General features: G+C 37.2%; 1 protein-coding gene across 1 annotated transcript in view; it reads left to right on the top strand.

Moving 5' to 3' along the window:
* The window catches only part of LOC127579019 (XK-related protein 7-like), a 177,715-nt gene extending 165,499 nt beyond the window's left edge, over positions 1-12,216 (top strand). Inside the window, exon 3 of the mRNA XM_052031655.1 lies at positions 10,558-12,216. Coding sequence (XP_051887615.1) covers positions 10,558-11,504 — 947 coding nt within the window. The 3' untranslated portion in view covers positions 11,505-12,216. The remainder of the gene's footprint in view (positions 1-10,557) is intronic.
* The last annotated feature ends 4,056 nt before the right edge of the window (positions 12,217-16,272 follow it).

Below are 16,272 nucleotides of genomic sequence, written 5' to 3' on the forward strand. Positions count from 1 at the left end.
GAGCTCCTTTCTCACTCGTTGTCTGGAATGCACCTGTTCACAGTTTCCATTCACACCAGTCCCTCTTCCTGCCACCCAGATGCTTCCAACAGCTGCAATCTCACTCCCAACATATAATCCCTCCTGCTCCCCATATACATTGCTGATACTCATGCAGTCCTATTCACATCTGCTTTCAGTTGCTCAGCCCACACCTACATTTGTCCATTCAAGCTACACACATCACACTCATGATGTTATCGCTCATTGTACCATCTTATCCTTTCCCTTCTCACCTGCTACACTACATCCAGAGCAGTCACACATTACTTGCCCTCTAGCCACTCGTGCAGGAAAAGAGCACAAAATAGAAGGAAAGAAGACTATTCCATATGTAACCCTTACCCTAGCACAGGAAGATGCACTGGATATTGGTGGGGCTTACAACTTTGTGAAATGGTCATCGTGCACAACAGAGGCTCCAGGCTTGACTTGGAACCAACCAGCTACTGTTGAAACATTTGTTTTCTTATGTAAGCAAACCTGACTATATAAGTTCTCTCAATATGCAGATAAGATGATTCGTCATCTATTTCTATGGTGTTAGTTGAAGGAACTCCCACCATTTTTGTTATCAGAGTCATTCTGTTTAATGCATTGATCTTTATGAAAGATGTACAAAGGCAAAATACTGTGCAGTCTAGAAATCAAAAATAAAATGGGGCAAATATTCAGCAGATCAGTTAGTAGCTGAAGTGGAAGAAAGAAGATTAATATCTCAGGTCAACATTCTGTTAATAGGTGATGGACCTGAAGTGTTAATTTAATTTCTTTCTCCACAAATGAAATCTGACCTGCAATCTGTTTTATTTTAGGAAGAATGTATTACCCTTGGAAGGTATACAGTGTAAGTTCTCCACAATTTTAACAGGTCTCAAAAGTTGATCATGAAGTAAAAACAGAAAATGCTGGAAAAATGTAGCAGGTCAGACAGCATCTGTAGGAAGCGAAACAGAGTGAACGGGTTGAAGTCCCTTTGCCAGAACAGTTCTGATGAGTCTTCAACCTGAAGCGTTAACTCTGTTTATGCAGACTGACATGCTAAGTATTTCCAACGTTTACTATTCCTATTTCAGGTTTCCGGCAACTGTTTTTTTTATTTTCACTTACTTGTTAATTATGAAGAATGTTTGCAAAACTTTGATTATTTTGTCAAGTTAAAAAAGACAGAAGAGTGAACTAAAAAGGGCAATTAAACTAATTAATTGCAGGTGATGGTGAGGGAATACAAAAAATGCCATGATTTGAGGGTTAAACTATTTAGGAGGGAGATTAGGAGGATGTTTTGCACATAAAGGGTAAAAGGAATCCCCAGAAGGCAAGTGGTGCTGGATCGAATGAATTTTCAAAATAGACCTTTGTTAAGTGTATCAAGGGATATGAAGCAAAGACATGTAAAAGGAGTTGAAGTACAGGTCAGCTGCAAACTAACTGAAAGACAGTAAAACTGCAGATAACTGCAAATCTGAAATAAATGCTGGAAATGCTTAGGAAGTGAGGTAGCATCTGTGGAAAGAGAAACAGTTAACATTTCAGGTCTGAGACACTGGCTGAGATGTCGTAGGCCTGAAACATTAACTTTGTTTCTCTTTCCACAGATGCTGCTTCACCTGCCAAGTGTTTCCAGCATTTTCTGTTTTTATAATTGAAAGACAGAACAGATTCTGAGCTGAATAACCTTGTTTATTTTGTTCCTTTTGATTCCTTAGAATCACAATGAGATGTTTTGCATTCCACTGAACAAGCAGACTGAGCTTCATTTAGCATATTGTTCAAATGAGGGTGTAACACTTCAGCAGTCCTGTACTCATTATTGAGCCCAAATTTAAATGCTTTGGTCCATTGCGGTACTTGAACTTACAACTTTTAGATTGGGTGCTGCCAACTAAACCAAAATGATGATGAGTACAGTAGGCTTTTGGATTTCAGGATCTTCTAGGGATTACTTCCAGTTTAAAATCACATGATTAATATACATTAGGGCACAAAAAAATGCTAGACTGCTCAAAAAATATGTGCATGAGTCATTTAATAGGCTGTTCGTTATTATAAAACCCAGAGCTATAATTAACAACATTTAGTAGCTGACGTTAGTAATCCTCTTACTATCTGCCCAGTTATGATGAATGCATTATGACATAGTTAATTACTTCAATACTTGTATCTGATTGTTAAAACTATGCTCTTGTTAAAAACATATTAATATTTTTGAATAAAGATGCAAGAACCGAATCCATTGCTAACACAGATTTGCCGGAGCTATCTTGGTGGTTGGGTGGTTGCTTTTCCATTGTAGATATCTAATTAAATCCTAACCATCACTTCCTTAAAAGTATCATTCTCAAAATGAAAACACAGGCAGATGACTTCTGTATAGGCTCTTTCCATTTCCCCCACCCCTCGCACCCCCATATTTTTGAAAAACTATTGCCATAGTCAGATTGTGAACAATCAGTTCCAGCAAGCTCTGCTGTGATATTAGGCATGCTGGCTTCAGCTCTCCTTCTGAATGTAGAACAGTAGAGGGTCTTTATTAGACCTTCTGTTGTTGGAGTTTTGCTTGCAACTGCGAGTCAAAAGTCAAAGGTTAACTGCGAGTTAAACGATACAGAGATGTGTCCAGTCATGTCAAAATTCCAATCTTCAATGAAAAATATTGCAAAGTTTTGAACTGAAATAATGATGAATGTTTAAATATAAATGTGAAATGCACTTGCAAATAATATGCAAGGCATTTTCTACTAAAACTAATGTGAATAAGTAAGGCAGTGCTGAGCTTCAACTGGTTGGTCAGCACTTTTCTTCAGACATCATTGGTAAAGGCTGCTTTTTGTTGAAAGTCTTTCTTTATGATATGCTTTGTGTGATGTCAACAGGTTGTATCAGTGGGCACATTAGTTGTATGGTGACTGTGTGATTTTAGTAAGGTCAGAGTAAATTAAACACCTGGTGAGAGAATTCTGCTGTTTATTATAAGATGATAGGTTGGAAAAAGGATTGTGTGGAAACTAATTGAGTGTGGGTGTATTTGAAAGATGTAGTGGCTTGGGAGAAAGGTCACTGAAAAGAACAGTGAGGAAATTAAAATGATGCTAAATTCTCTTTTGTTCACAGTCAAGAGTGGGGAAAAAAACTGTTCTGTAATCAAAACAGTATCTGAATTAAGATTTCCCAGCTGGCCTCTGCAGGTCTCTGACAGGCTAGTGATGCAGAAGAAGTGTGACCATGGGCTTCCTTTGAGGGGTAGTCCAACTTCAACAGCCAATGTAGGACCTCATGTTAGAGTGGGTGTAAAGTGAAAAGAAGCATTCCACACTTTGGAATAGCCAACAATTAGGGCAGAGGGAGCAAGCGTGGGAAGCAGCGTAAAGTTCCCAAGACGGGAATATTAAAAATGGATTGGACCTTTTAAGGAGGTGCATATAGAAAGGGGGCCTCCATGCAAATACCTCCCTCACCACAGGGTAGAATTCCTCACTGTGTAGAGCTGTGGGTATTTGAAATTCACCCATGTACGGCATGGATTCCCACCAATTTCATGTGATTGCAAGGGCACCTGTGAGTATTATGACATAACTGCTTTGATGGCAACTTTGTTGAGTACAAGAGATTTGGAGCTTGATATGGGGCCAGTAACATTATCAGTGGTGGAAATAAGAAGAGATAAAAGTAAAGCACAAAGCATGAGGCTGCTAATAATACAGAATAGAAGATAAGGTGACACTTCACAGAAAATGTAATTAAAATTTGGATATCCGGGCCACAGGATGTGGTTTCAAGAACTAGTAATGAACAAAATGATCTAATATTAGAAAGCTGTGATTTATTGAAATTCAGATCATTATAGTTTATTAGGAAAGAATTGAGAAAACAGCAATGGATTGGCACAGATGGAAGGGAAGGTTGAATACAATCTGTGACCAATAATTATACATTTGTATGAAAAACAGTTGAGCCACATATCGTTATCTCACTGGTGCAGTTTTTGGTAGGATCTTGTTCATTTAGCAAGAAGTTAATTAGTGATAAATTGAGGTGAAACACTTTAGTACCCACGGGTGTGGACTTTTAAGTTTAGTTTGTCATATTTATTTTAGTTTGTAAAGCTTGGGACCTTTTTGTAATATTTCTAAATTTCAGAAACTTCAAGTCTAGAAATTTTTCAGCACCCACAAGGTTGTTTAAGAGATGTATATATTTTTTGTCTGTCCGTCTATCTAGCTAAGTGTGGGTGTGTGTGCATTTTATATATATTATTTTTATATATAGAGAGATAATATTTATATATATATATATAGATAATATTTATATATTATATATAGGGAGAGAGAGATAAATATGATTTGGATGAAAATGTAAGTGGAGTCATTAATGAACTTACATATGGTACAATAATTGGAGGAGTTATAAATAGTGAGGAAGGTTGCCAAAGGATACAGCAAGACATAGATCAGTTGGAAATATAGGCAGAAAAATAGCAGATTGAGTTTAATCTGGACAAGTATGAAGTGTTGCACTTTGGGACGTCAAATGTAAGAGGAAAGTATACAACAAATGGCAGGATCCTTGGGAGCATTGATGTACAGAGGGATCTTGGGGTGCAAGTCCATAGCTCTCTGAAAGTGGCAACACAAATAGACAGGGCGGTAAATAAGATGTACGGCATTCTTGCCTTTATTAGTCAGGGTACAAAAGTCAGGAAGTCATGCTGCAGCTATATAAGACGTTAGTATGGCATTACAGGAAGGATGTGGAGGACTTGGAAAGGGTGCAAAAGAGGTTCACCAGGATGTTGCCTGGATTAAAGAGTATTAGTTATAAAGACATACTTGGATTGTTTTCTCTGGCGCAACAGAGTCTGAGGGGGCGACCTGATAGAAGTAGAAAAGGCATCGGTAGGGTAGATAGAAGTCTTTTTCCCAGGGTGGAAATGCTAAATTTAAGGCGAGAGATGGAAATTTTTTAATGTTTCCACACGGAAAGAGCTAGGTGCCTTAAACGTGCTGCCAGGGGAGGTAGTGGTAGCAGAAACAATAGCAATGCAACATTTAAGAGGCATTTAGACAGGCACATCAACAGGCAGGAGATCGAGGGATACACATCACATGCAGACAATGGGATTAGTTTAAATTGCCATCATGGTTGGCACAGACATTGTGGGCTGAAGGGCCTGTTCCTGTGCTTTACCATTCTATGTTCTGTATTAGTCAGCCTATCATTGTGCTGCACGTCAGTGATCATTTAGATTGCATTCTAAGCATTTAAAAATTTTGTCATTTCCAAAGCATCATCATTTATATAAATAATTTGGATAAGAATGTACAAGGCCTGGTTAGTAAGTATGCAGGTGTTATTGTAGACAGTGAAGATTATCAAAGTTGCAAGAGGATCTTGATCAACTAGGTGTATGGGCCAAAGAATGGCAAATGATGTTCAATCCAGTGTGAGGTTTTGCATTTTGGACTTTCAAAATGAATGGTAAGGCCCTAGGAAGTGTTGTAAAACAGAAGAAGCTAGGAGTACAACTACATAGTTTCCTGAAAGTGGTGTCACAGGTAAACAGGATGTGAAGAAGAAGTTGGCATGCTGGCCTTCATCAATCAGGGTACTGAGTATAAGAGTTGGGATGTTATATTGCAGCTGTACACTATGTTGGTGAGGCTGCACCTGGAGTATTGTGTACAGTTTTGGTTACCCTGTTGTAGGAAAGATGTCATTAAGCTGGAAAGAGTGCAAAGACGATTTACGAAAATTTTGCCAGGACTTGAGGGCATGAGTTACAGGGAGAGGATGGGCAGGCTAGGACTTTATTCATTGGAGAATAGGAGACTGAAGGGTGACCTTATAGAGGTGTATAAAATCATGAGGGGCATAGATGGGTGAATGCTGTCTTTTTTCCCAGGAAAGGAAAGAGCATGGGTTTAAGGTGAAAAGGGCAAGATTTAGAAGAGACCTGAGAGACAACTTTTTCATGCAGAGGGCAGTGCATGTGTGGAACAAGCTGCCAGAGGAAGTGGTTGAGGCAGGTACAATAACATTTGAAAGACACTTGGACAGGTAAATGGATAGGAAAGGCTTAAAGGGCTATGGGTCAAATGCAGGCCACTGGCACTAGCTTAAATGGGCATCTTGGTCAGCATGGATGAGTTGGGGCAAAGTGCCTGTTTCTGTGCTGGATGACTCTATGAATGCCTCTGGCCTTTGTGCACTTTCCTTCAGGTGCTGTTCAGTTGCAGAGCAAACAAAGGAAAACAACAGACGAGACCATAAAGAGAATTGTGGCGAGGAGGGCTTTCAGAATTGGATTACGGCTGTGGCTCAGGACCTGGAAGTGCTGGGATCTTGTGGTTTATTAGGGCTGCAGATCAGTGCCCTAGTGGTGGTCACTTCAGTATATTGGAGCCAAGGTTCTGAGGACAGTGAACTGGGGATAAGTTGCCCAAGGATTATGAAGTTAAGTGATGGCATGTTTTGGGTTGTTACAGTGAGGAAATGGGTGGAAAGTCTGAAGAAAGCAAATAAATAATTAAAGAGTATCTACTAGGTTAGGAGGCCTATCTGAAATTGTGCTGCTTCAGAACAAACAATGCTTGATTGTTTTGAGAGTTTGCCCAATGACAAGGTACACTTCTGAACAGAGTGACTAAATAATGTCACTACCTGTACATCTGGTGCAAAAAAAACTACATAATTGCATCATGATTCTCAATTGAAAATGCCTAGTTGACTTTGACCCAGAAATGATTTTAATCTTGTTCCACTCAAGTGGAAAATATAATCTTCAAATAGTGATATACATCCGGTTTTCTAAGCCTCGATGTTTTGTCAGGTTTGACAGACATCTAAGCTAGTGATTATTGTTTAGCCAGCTGTCAAGCTTTTCATTCCCCCAGATTTGAGTGGTACTTAGCACTTGTCTAAATGATAGGATTTGTGAGCACAAGACCCTGTCACAGTACAGGGCCTCTGTTCTAATGTATTGAATTTTAATATGCTTCATTGAGAAGACAAGAAGGATTGCCCACCTTCTGTAAATACATATTTGATCACCAATAACATGGTGGGAAACCACCTCATTTTTCAGTTAGTAGCCCAAATGGGAAATCACAAGGTCAACCCGAGTAGGAAGAAATTGTGGGGATTTGGGAGGGGGAACAACCTTTTTAAAAATTGAAATTTGAAGATAAGAAAGCAAATGTATATGTTTATACTTTTGTCAAGTTACTTACCATGGGTTGGTGACCCTACTGAACAGATGGTGCATATAAACACTCTAAAACCTCTTAAAAATTGGGAATGTCAAATTAAAAATTAATGATGGATTTTGAAGTAAATGGTAGGTTGCAAAATATAAATGAGATACAAAAACATTAAATATTTTCAGCTGTTTAATGTACAGTTTGTAGAGCCCAATTTTTAAAAAAGCAAGAGTGCGTTCAAGCCAATAGAAACAGCTCAATCTGTTCCATAATCATCCAAGATTAAGTTTGTGGCAGGATTACATGGGGAAATCAACTTGTACATTTGCACAAAATAATTTCCTATGAAAAACCATTAACAGTAAAAACTCTGATTAAAATGTGCAGCAGGGAGTGACATTGTACAACTGGAGTGCAGTCAGACCAGAGTCTTTAATGTAGATAGATGGATATAAGCTCACTCACCATAATTCAGCATCAATCAATAGTGTCACCAGAGGCCATGGAATGGCTGTTCTGTAAAATGATGATGTCATATTGGCACAGTGAGCTTTCTTCAGATATTTGCATTGCAGTGAAATGAAGAGCTTCAGTTTTCTATGCCTGACTGGGGCTACTGGCTGATATTAATGCAGAGAATTAAAAGTGACAGTACATTTCTTATCCTGGGACAAATAATAAATTGTAAAAAGCATCACTGTCAAGGACTGAGCAATGTCTCAGGTATTTATTTGTACTTCTGACTGCAAACAAAGCAGAGGAACTTTTCAGCAAAGCCATGCTTGAAAGAGATTGTAACTGACATGCATGTTAGTGAAGGCATTGATTGTCAAACGTTTCGTAGTTACATGATATAGATGCACTGCATTTATTTTAAAAGATTACAGATGACTGACAGTGGTGTTGATTGTAAAATACATAAATAGATTGCAGATGGACAAAATATACTTTTGTAGTTTCTACAAATGAGACAATATGGATGTTGATGGTGAGAGAATTGAAGTGATTCTAATAACCACTAAAAACTGCAGATTACTAAACTCTGTTTGCTTGGAGCAATGTAGAAATAAACAGGCCTATTATTTTAACATGAAACAGGGTGGCTAAGGTTTAAACTTCTTGCTCTGAAATTTGTGATATTTAAGCCTTGATGTTTCTCAGGTCACTATTCTATACACATTCCAGAGGCCATCTGGATTATTTCAAAAATGAGCACCATTATACATCAAATGAAAGAAAAAAAGGACCTGCATTTAAAGAACTTTCACTGACATGCATTTGTTATTGATTTATGTTTTCCAGATTTGCAGGTGTTGGCTCCCTCTCCTCTGTCAAAATCTGACAACCAGTGGGAAATGATTGGTTTTCTAATGTATTAGTTATTTTTATGTATTTTTCAAATGAATGCTTAGTTGTAATTATCAGCGCTTTATATTCTGGAGACATCTGAATAGTGATGAATGTTTATCATTTTGACAACTATATACAACTATACATTCCAAATTCACTAACTGGTTTTTTTGCTGGAAAACATGATTCCTTGGTTTACCAGTTCTCTATAAACAGATGTCTTATTTAAATACAATGCACGCATGCTCAAATAAGGCCTCAACGTTCACCACCACAATCATAACAACCAACACTACATTATATTTCTGCCTGAAGGTGGTGCAATTTGTTCCTTTCATCTGGCTGTAAATCCTAGTCAATAAAGTTTCAGTTTTAGCCTTGGATGGGGATATGGACCATTGTGAATGACAAAATATCCTGAGCTAAGCTGACCAAGTTTTAACTCCTTGGGGTTCAGCACATGCAGGGTTGAAAGGTACAATCCCAGGAACTCAGTAAATCATGGGGAGAGGTTTTGGGAAAGTCTTGAGTATCAAGGTGTTTAGGGGAGACTTAAATTTACCCTATCTGCCCCAGAGGAGAACTTTTGCCTCATGCGGCACTATAGGGAATAGATTGACCTGTTTAGTTTTCTCCTAACCCCACAATTTATTTCTACTTGGGACAACTGGTGCTTTCCCATTCAGGCTACTGATTTTAAAAATGAGGTGGATTCCCATAATGTTATTGGCAACCAAGCTATGTACTTGCAAAGGATGGGCATCCTTCTTGTCTTCTCAATAGAACGTAGTAAAATTCAGTACCTCGTAATAGAATGATGGCAGATACTTCGAGTAGTCTTGACTATCTACTCATCTAATTTCAACTGCATAAACAAACTTTAAAATGCCCCTTAAAAGTTATTTCACATTGTTTCATTGTCAGTGGGGCCTTGGTGCCATTGGCTCAATAATTTCCTGATTGGATATTGATGACCAAAAAACAACTCTATTGTGAAAAAGTATGAAGTTCTGCTTGGTATGTAAAGTTTAAGACCTAATTGTTGCACTTTGAATCAGCTACAAATACCAATGGAATAAGCTTTTAAAAAAAAATTTCAACAGATGAAGCAAGCTTGCCATTTACTTCTGTTTATCATGATCCCCCCTGAGGCTAATCTTTCGCCAGGGAGAAAAGTCAAGTTGCTCCTAATGTAGAAAAATCCTGGAAAAATGAAGTTGGCATGGAAACAATGCAACCATGCACCTGGACTACCCATGAGCAACAGCAATGGAAATGCTAGTAATTTATGATCTGTGGTTATCTATTTATAATCTTGAGAAACACATCATATATTGTCAGTAAAAAAAATACTCCAATTCACTGCTACTTCTCTCTGAAATTTGTACCTTAAGACAATATTCTTAAACTCTGTATGTTTTTGTAGCCTTGGACTTCAAGTGTAACAGCAGAAATGATTGGTTGTCATGCAGCTTGTGCTTTTATTTGAGGAGCTCGTGTTCGATTCAAAGGAAGAGGCATTAAATTTCTAATGAAGCTGCAGCTATGAGCACTAAGTGGAATAAATTTCCTTTGTGGCATCACCTTACTAAGCAGAATACAAGAGGAAAAGCTCCAGTTACGATCCCTCTCACCAGAAGTTGTTTATTCTGTTAAAGATCTTCTGCCTCACCTGAAAGCTTGGAAAGCCTGCAGGATTTTCTCAAAATGATTGTGTGAAGATGAATATTTAACATTCAAACAACAATCTTCCATCCCACATTTAAATAGTCTGGTGAAAGGAGATGCTAGCTCGTACATTAAGATAGCAAGTAAAGAAATATCGCACAAACATATTAAACATTGCAAAATGAACTCTCCAAGCTGATGTTTCTGTTCGGGTTATCTCAAAGTATTGATATTTTAATGGAAGTGTCACTTCATCTTTGAAATTAGCTAATGTGTCTCTATTATTTATTATCTTACCTAGGTCTATCAGCAGCTGCATCACTTCTTTCCCTTGCATGGATGATAGCTTCCTACCAGAAGATACTTCGGGACTCCCGGGATGATAAAATGCCCATGACCTATAAGGCTGCTATTACACAGATTCTATGGCACCTCTTCACCATTGCTGCTCGAGTAATTGCATTTTCCTTGTTTGCCTCTGTTTTCCAACTATACTTTGGAATCTTCATTGTCAGTCACTGGTGCATCATGACCTTCTGGATAATTCATGGGGAAACAGACTTCTGTATGTCCAAGTGGGAGGAGATCATTTATAACATGGTTGTCGGAATTATTTACATTTTCTGTTGGTTTAATGTTAAGGAAGGGAGGACTCGGTGTCGAATGTTCACCTACTACTTCATTACTTTTTGTGAAAATGCTGCCTTGACTGTGCTCTGGTACTTGTACAGAGATTCCCGTACAACAGACTTTGAAGCCTTAATCATAGTTTGTGTAGTGTTTAGTAGTTTTGCCCTTGGAATATTCTTCATGTTTATATATTATGGTGCTTTGCACCCAAATGGACCAATGTTTGGTTCACAAGGAGGGTGTATTGACGGTGGAGAACGAGACACTGCTACACACATACCTGCACAGGTTATAACAAGTCCACCCCGAGCAATGACCCAGTGCCGGACTACAGCGGGTGAGCAGGTGCCATCTGACCGAGACAGTTGCGTGCCTGTTTTTCAGGTAAGGCCCAGTGTCCCCCCTACACCAGTGTCACGCACACTGCGAACAGAAGGGCCTGTTATCAGGATTGACTTGCCCAGAAAACGGTATCCTGCCTGGGATGCGCACTTTATCGACAGACGGCTGCGCAAAACCATCCTGGCCTTGGAATACACCTCGCCTGCCACTCCATGCCTCCAGTACAGAAGCGTTAGCTTCACACAGGAAGTACTGGAATATGAAACTACTGTGTAGTCATATACAAGCAGATCTAGATGCATGGAACAATGTCACCCTTCTTAAGGGGTTCAAGTCTATGTAGAATAACGGTGCACTGCAGGGTTCCTACTCAACAACTGACCTTGCTCTGTCATAACAGTATGCAGAAGGCCTGTATCTACAAATGTGTCTTTGCAGAGGAGATGTAGTATTGCTGCCACACTCTGACTCTGTTGGAGTGGACTGGTCAGTTATTTTTGTTCTTGCCTTTTACAGTAAATGATTTTTACATTTGTTTTAAGAAAATAAGAATAGGTGCACACGGTTTTGTGTCACTCAATTGTGAAAGGCCACACGCAGGTAAATATATGGTACCTTGGGTTTAAACTTAGAAGTATCAAACTTTTAGTTTTCTGATTGTTTGGGGGAAAAAACATGGTTTGCATGTGATGTTTAAAGTATCATGTCCAAAATTTACTGTAGTTTATTCTCCTTGACCAGTTTTTTCTTTAAATGTCACAAACTATTTGCCAAATAGTGACCAAATGTTAAGAGAGTAATAACAGTACAATATGATATTCTGTATAGTTAGACAACACACATTGTTTGAACTTTTAATCCCTGTACCCCTCAAGTCTATTTTTTGATGTAAGCAGGATGTTTTTCTGAAGTTATGATGGTTCTGACAATGAAAATATGTTTGACACTCTGTTGCAAACAAAATAGACAATTATAGTAATTCTTACAATTCACATTGTAATGGGCCGTGCACATTTCAGTGCAAAAAATTAAAGCTGCAATATAGAATAGCAAGATATTATGACATTTTTTAAAAATAATTTAGCAGAACATTTGACTTTTTTTTAAATGTTATTTTGTCACTTTTAATACCTTTACTTAAATCATGCAAAGACTGCAGAGCAAATTCTCAGGAAATATGACTTCAATTAAATTTGAAATATAAAATTATTAAAGTGTTGGCTTTGGACTCAGAGTACAAATATAAATATTATTTAACAGACATATAAATTATTTTTAGTTGTATGTTAGCTGGCAGGTACAATATTTTTAGATGTATTCTGTTAAAATGTCAGACTTGCTTTCTGTGTTGTACTGCAGCTTTAGGCAGTGAATAGATAAGTGCAACTAAAAAGATGCATTAATCAACACAATTAACCTCTCATCAGTAAGACTGGAACTGAAAAGCATGTTCCAATAATGAGGTATCAATTTTCAAGTACAGCCTATGATCTTGAAATTTTGGGGAATCAGATTATTTGGTCCTCAAGTTCAAAAATGGGGAATAAGAAAGTTACTGCTTTGTCATGTGTCTGTATAAGGTTGAACAATGATTAGAATAAGAATACTGTGCCAAATCAGAAGTGTTGCCTTTCACTTGGGTAATGGCATGAAATAAAATATTTCTTCATTGTTGATAAAAGGTACATGCTCAGTCTGATTGCAAGGCAGTGAAACAGGTGCTAATTCACAGCTGTATTCTGCAACATTTGAAGAATTATCATTTGTTAGACATAAAACTTTTTTACCAAGGGCTTTTGGTTCCATGTGGTTTAAATTGAGGATCCATGCTGCCTGGAGTGTAGATATAAATTGCCCAATTAATGTTGTTATGGTTCTGAACTACTTACAATGAAATAATGTAATGGTTCAGGAAAGAAGCTTGCAATAGTTTGGGTTGAAGAAGCTCAAGTTGTTTTGGAATTACAAGAACTTAATCAGCAAGAAGTTAATCTATTTTTCCAGGTCAAACGAAGAGTGAAATGCACACTTGCATTAAATTTGAAAACTAGTATAAAATATTGATTAATGAAGTTTACTCAAAGGATGGAAGAATAAAATGATTTTGCATTTGCCATGAATTGCATTTTCAGGATTCATTTTGAGAGCTTTACTTATGTGGAAATATGCAACTTTTCAGTGAAACTAGTGACACAGATCAGTTTAGCAATTAATCCCATTAATATCCTTAAATGTTGCTTCTCGGGAGCATACTCAAACCAGCATGCAACTTTGTTAATACCACAGCTTAAAGACATAAGTCAACGAGCAGCACTATTTTATGTGAAATAAAGTGGAGTATAGATAAAAAGAGCCAAAAAACTAAGCAGTAGTACTACTAAGGTCCAACAGGAGACCCAGTATCAATGAAATAACACTGGTGCTTATCTGGAGATTGTGCAATTAGTTTCACAAAAACAAATACAGGCTATCCCCAGGTAGCAAACATGTTTCGATTTTACAGACATGTTGATTTTGCCCATGTTGGAAAATACACAAAAATGACTCCAAAAGGCAACCGTATCTCCATAGTATTATAATGAATGGCATCAAAAATGCATAAGACTGATAAGAAAGAACAATTACTACGTAGGGCTTTTGAATTTAATAATATTGTGGGAGGTCATTCGTATCTATGGATGTCCATAAATCGAGTGTTTGTAACCCTGTACTGGGAAACGGGATGATAACAATGTTGCAATATGTCACTGATCATGCTGTTTTGAAAAACAAACTACTTTGAAACCACATGACTCGAGTTAACTGTAGTAATCAGAAAGAAAAGTAACACATTGTTACTCTTTAAAGTCAAATAGTGGTCTAATAATTTTAAAAGAATTCATCATAAAGCTCAAATTTAAAATGCAACAAAGACAGAGGTGAACTACATAAAATAATTACAAGGAGCATGCTACAAGTTGTTAATAATTTTAAAATCTCAAATTGAGAGGTGAAATTTATTAAAGAATTTGAAAATTTCTGTAATTTTACTTTTTGTAAAATACAAAGCAGACAGTATGGGCAAATGTTTTAAGATACTTTTATTTGTAACAAGACATTTTCTTCAATGTTATTAATAATGTGTGATATCAATCATAGTTTTTGCCACAGTTACTGTACCTTAAAATGTTTGTATAACTACATCCCTAATTTGAAGCCTTACTTTTACACATTACTATGGACCAGACTGTTGCTTATTGCCTGAGGCAAAAACTAGTGAGAAGATGTTAAATAGTGCCTGTTTAAGCTCCACAGATAGCCTAATGAGTTAGAGGCACTACCCATTTTGGCATTAAGCAATGCAGAGCATAAGATCCCAGTAATGATTCTTGGTCTGTTATGTGTTGGTTGACCTCTGCTCTAAGTTGGAGCTGATGTAGGGGTGCTGTGATTGGTCTCAAAGGTTCAGCTTTGAACCTGGGCTAGGGAATGGGTAAAATTGCCCCTTGACTATTCAATGACTCCTAATGGAAAACCCATCTTTATGGACGTCAGATAAGGACATGATTAAGTATAGTCAGTTTTCCTCTCTGATCAAGTAACTAGCCAAAACTCGTTCTATAGGCACACATATGCAAAATGTCCATCTGGATGAGGAGCTGTGTATGAGTGATGTCTGCACATGCATTGCTTGGTAAGAGTCAGTGTTATCTGAACACGAGAGAGAGAAAAGAAAATTTGAGGAGGGGTGGAATAACAGTGCCTGCACAGTGACATGAATGATACTAATATTTTTTAGTAGAAATGTCTACTTAATAAAGAATGCAAGCATCAGTTTAGATTTAGTAGCTTCTACTTGCAATATTATCAATACAGAATACTATTCAAACTACTGTGTGAGGACTGCTGTGTGGCACAATGATCCAGAGGGCCAAAGCTCATAATATTGTGAGTACGCACTTGAATTTAATAATTTGTTCACATAATATACAAAAGGAGGCAAAGAAGATCCAGTTGAGAATGCAGAGTAACTATATGTGCACCTTTCTTGTAGACTGAATATTGTGAGGCATTCACCAGTTTGCAAGTTAGTCTGATGGAGATTTAATAATCCCTATGAAATATGAATGGATAGAATATGGTGGTGTTTGTATCAGTGTTAGATGATCATAGATGAAATATGATTTATCTCATTTTGGGGATAACATACAGTTATTAGAAATCCATTTCTTGTGGGCATTATTTTTGACAATTTTTAATATTCACTATAAAAGGACACATAATAGAATCAAGGCAGGATATCTGCTAATAAATAGGGGTGACTTCAATATGGGTCATTTAAAATCAGTTCCAAAGAAAATCTATGTAGTAACTTATAGTATGTTCAGAACTCATTGAGACTTTTTCAATTTATTTTATTCTATTGCAATAACGTTAATTTATTGGGTGTTGTTGAAGACCATTTTTAAGTTTGATCATTGAGATAAGCACTTAATACAAAGACTACAGTGAAATATAAATGACTATTTACTAAATTGGTGCACTTCTATATGAGAGATAATGTGCCATCTGAATGCTTATGTTATGTTATGATCTGGTCTGCTGCTTTTCATTTTTAGTGAAATATCTACCTCAGATGTTTATTGTATAATTTTTCCTGTCTTTGTGGTCTCCTGGTTAAAAGTGGGAATGAATTGTTAATGTATTATGATGCAGTGAAGACGAGTCTGAACCAGTTCATAGTTTGTCTTTCATTTCTCTTAATGTCATTTTGGAGTGATATTTACTCAAAATACTAATTCTATTATATATTCATCAGATATAATGGAATAAAATAATATTTCACTTTAAGGAAGACTCGAGTAAATTGCACACATGCTGTGACTCATCTTTTGATACCACTACAGCCTATATTCTCACCTCAGCAATGGCTGTTTGCCCACTTTAGCTCTTACATTATTAATGCCTTTCCTTCTGACTGTAATTGAAGCAAAAGCAAATCTTACTGAATGTTTCATTCCTAATTCCATTTTTACATTGGTGTATTTTGACATCTCACAAAATA

The sequence above is a fragment of the Pristis pectinata genome, chromosome 16 (genome assembly GCF_009764475.1).
Source record: "Pristis pectinata isolate sPriPec2 chromosome 16, sPriPec2.1.pri, whole genome shotgun sequence".
Classification (NCBI taxonomy): domain Eukaryota; kingdom Metazoa; phylum Chordata; class Chondrichthyes; order Rhinopristiformes; family Pristidae; genus Pristis; species Pristis pectinata.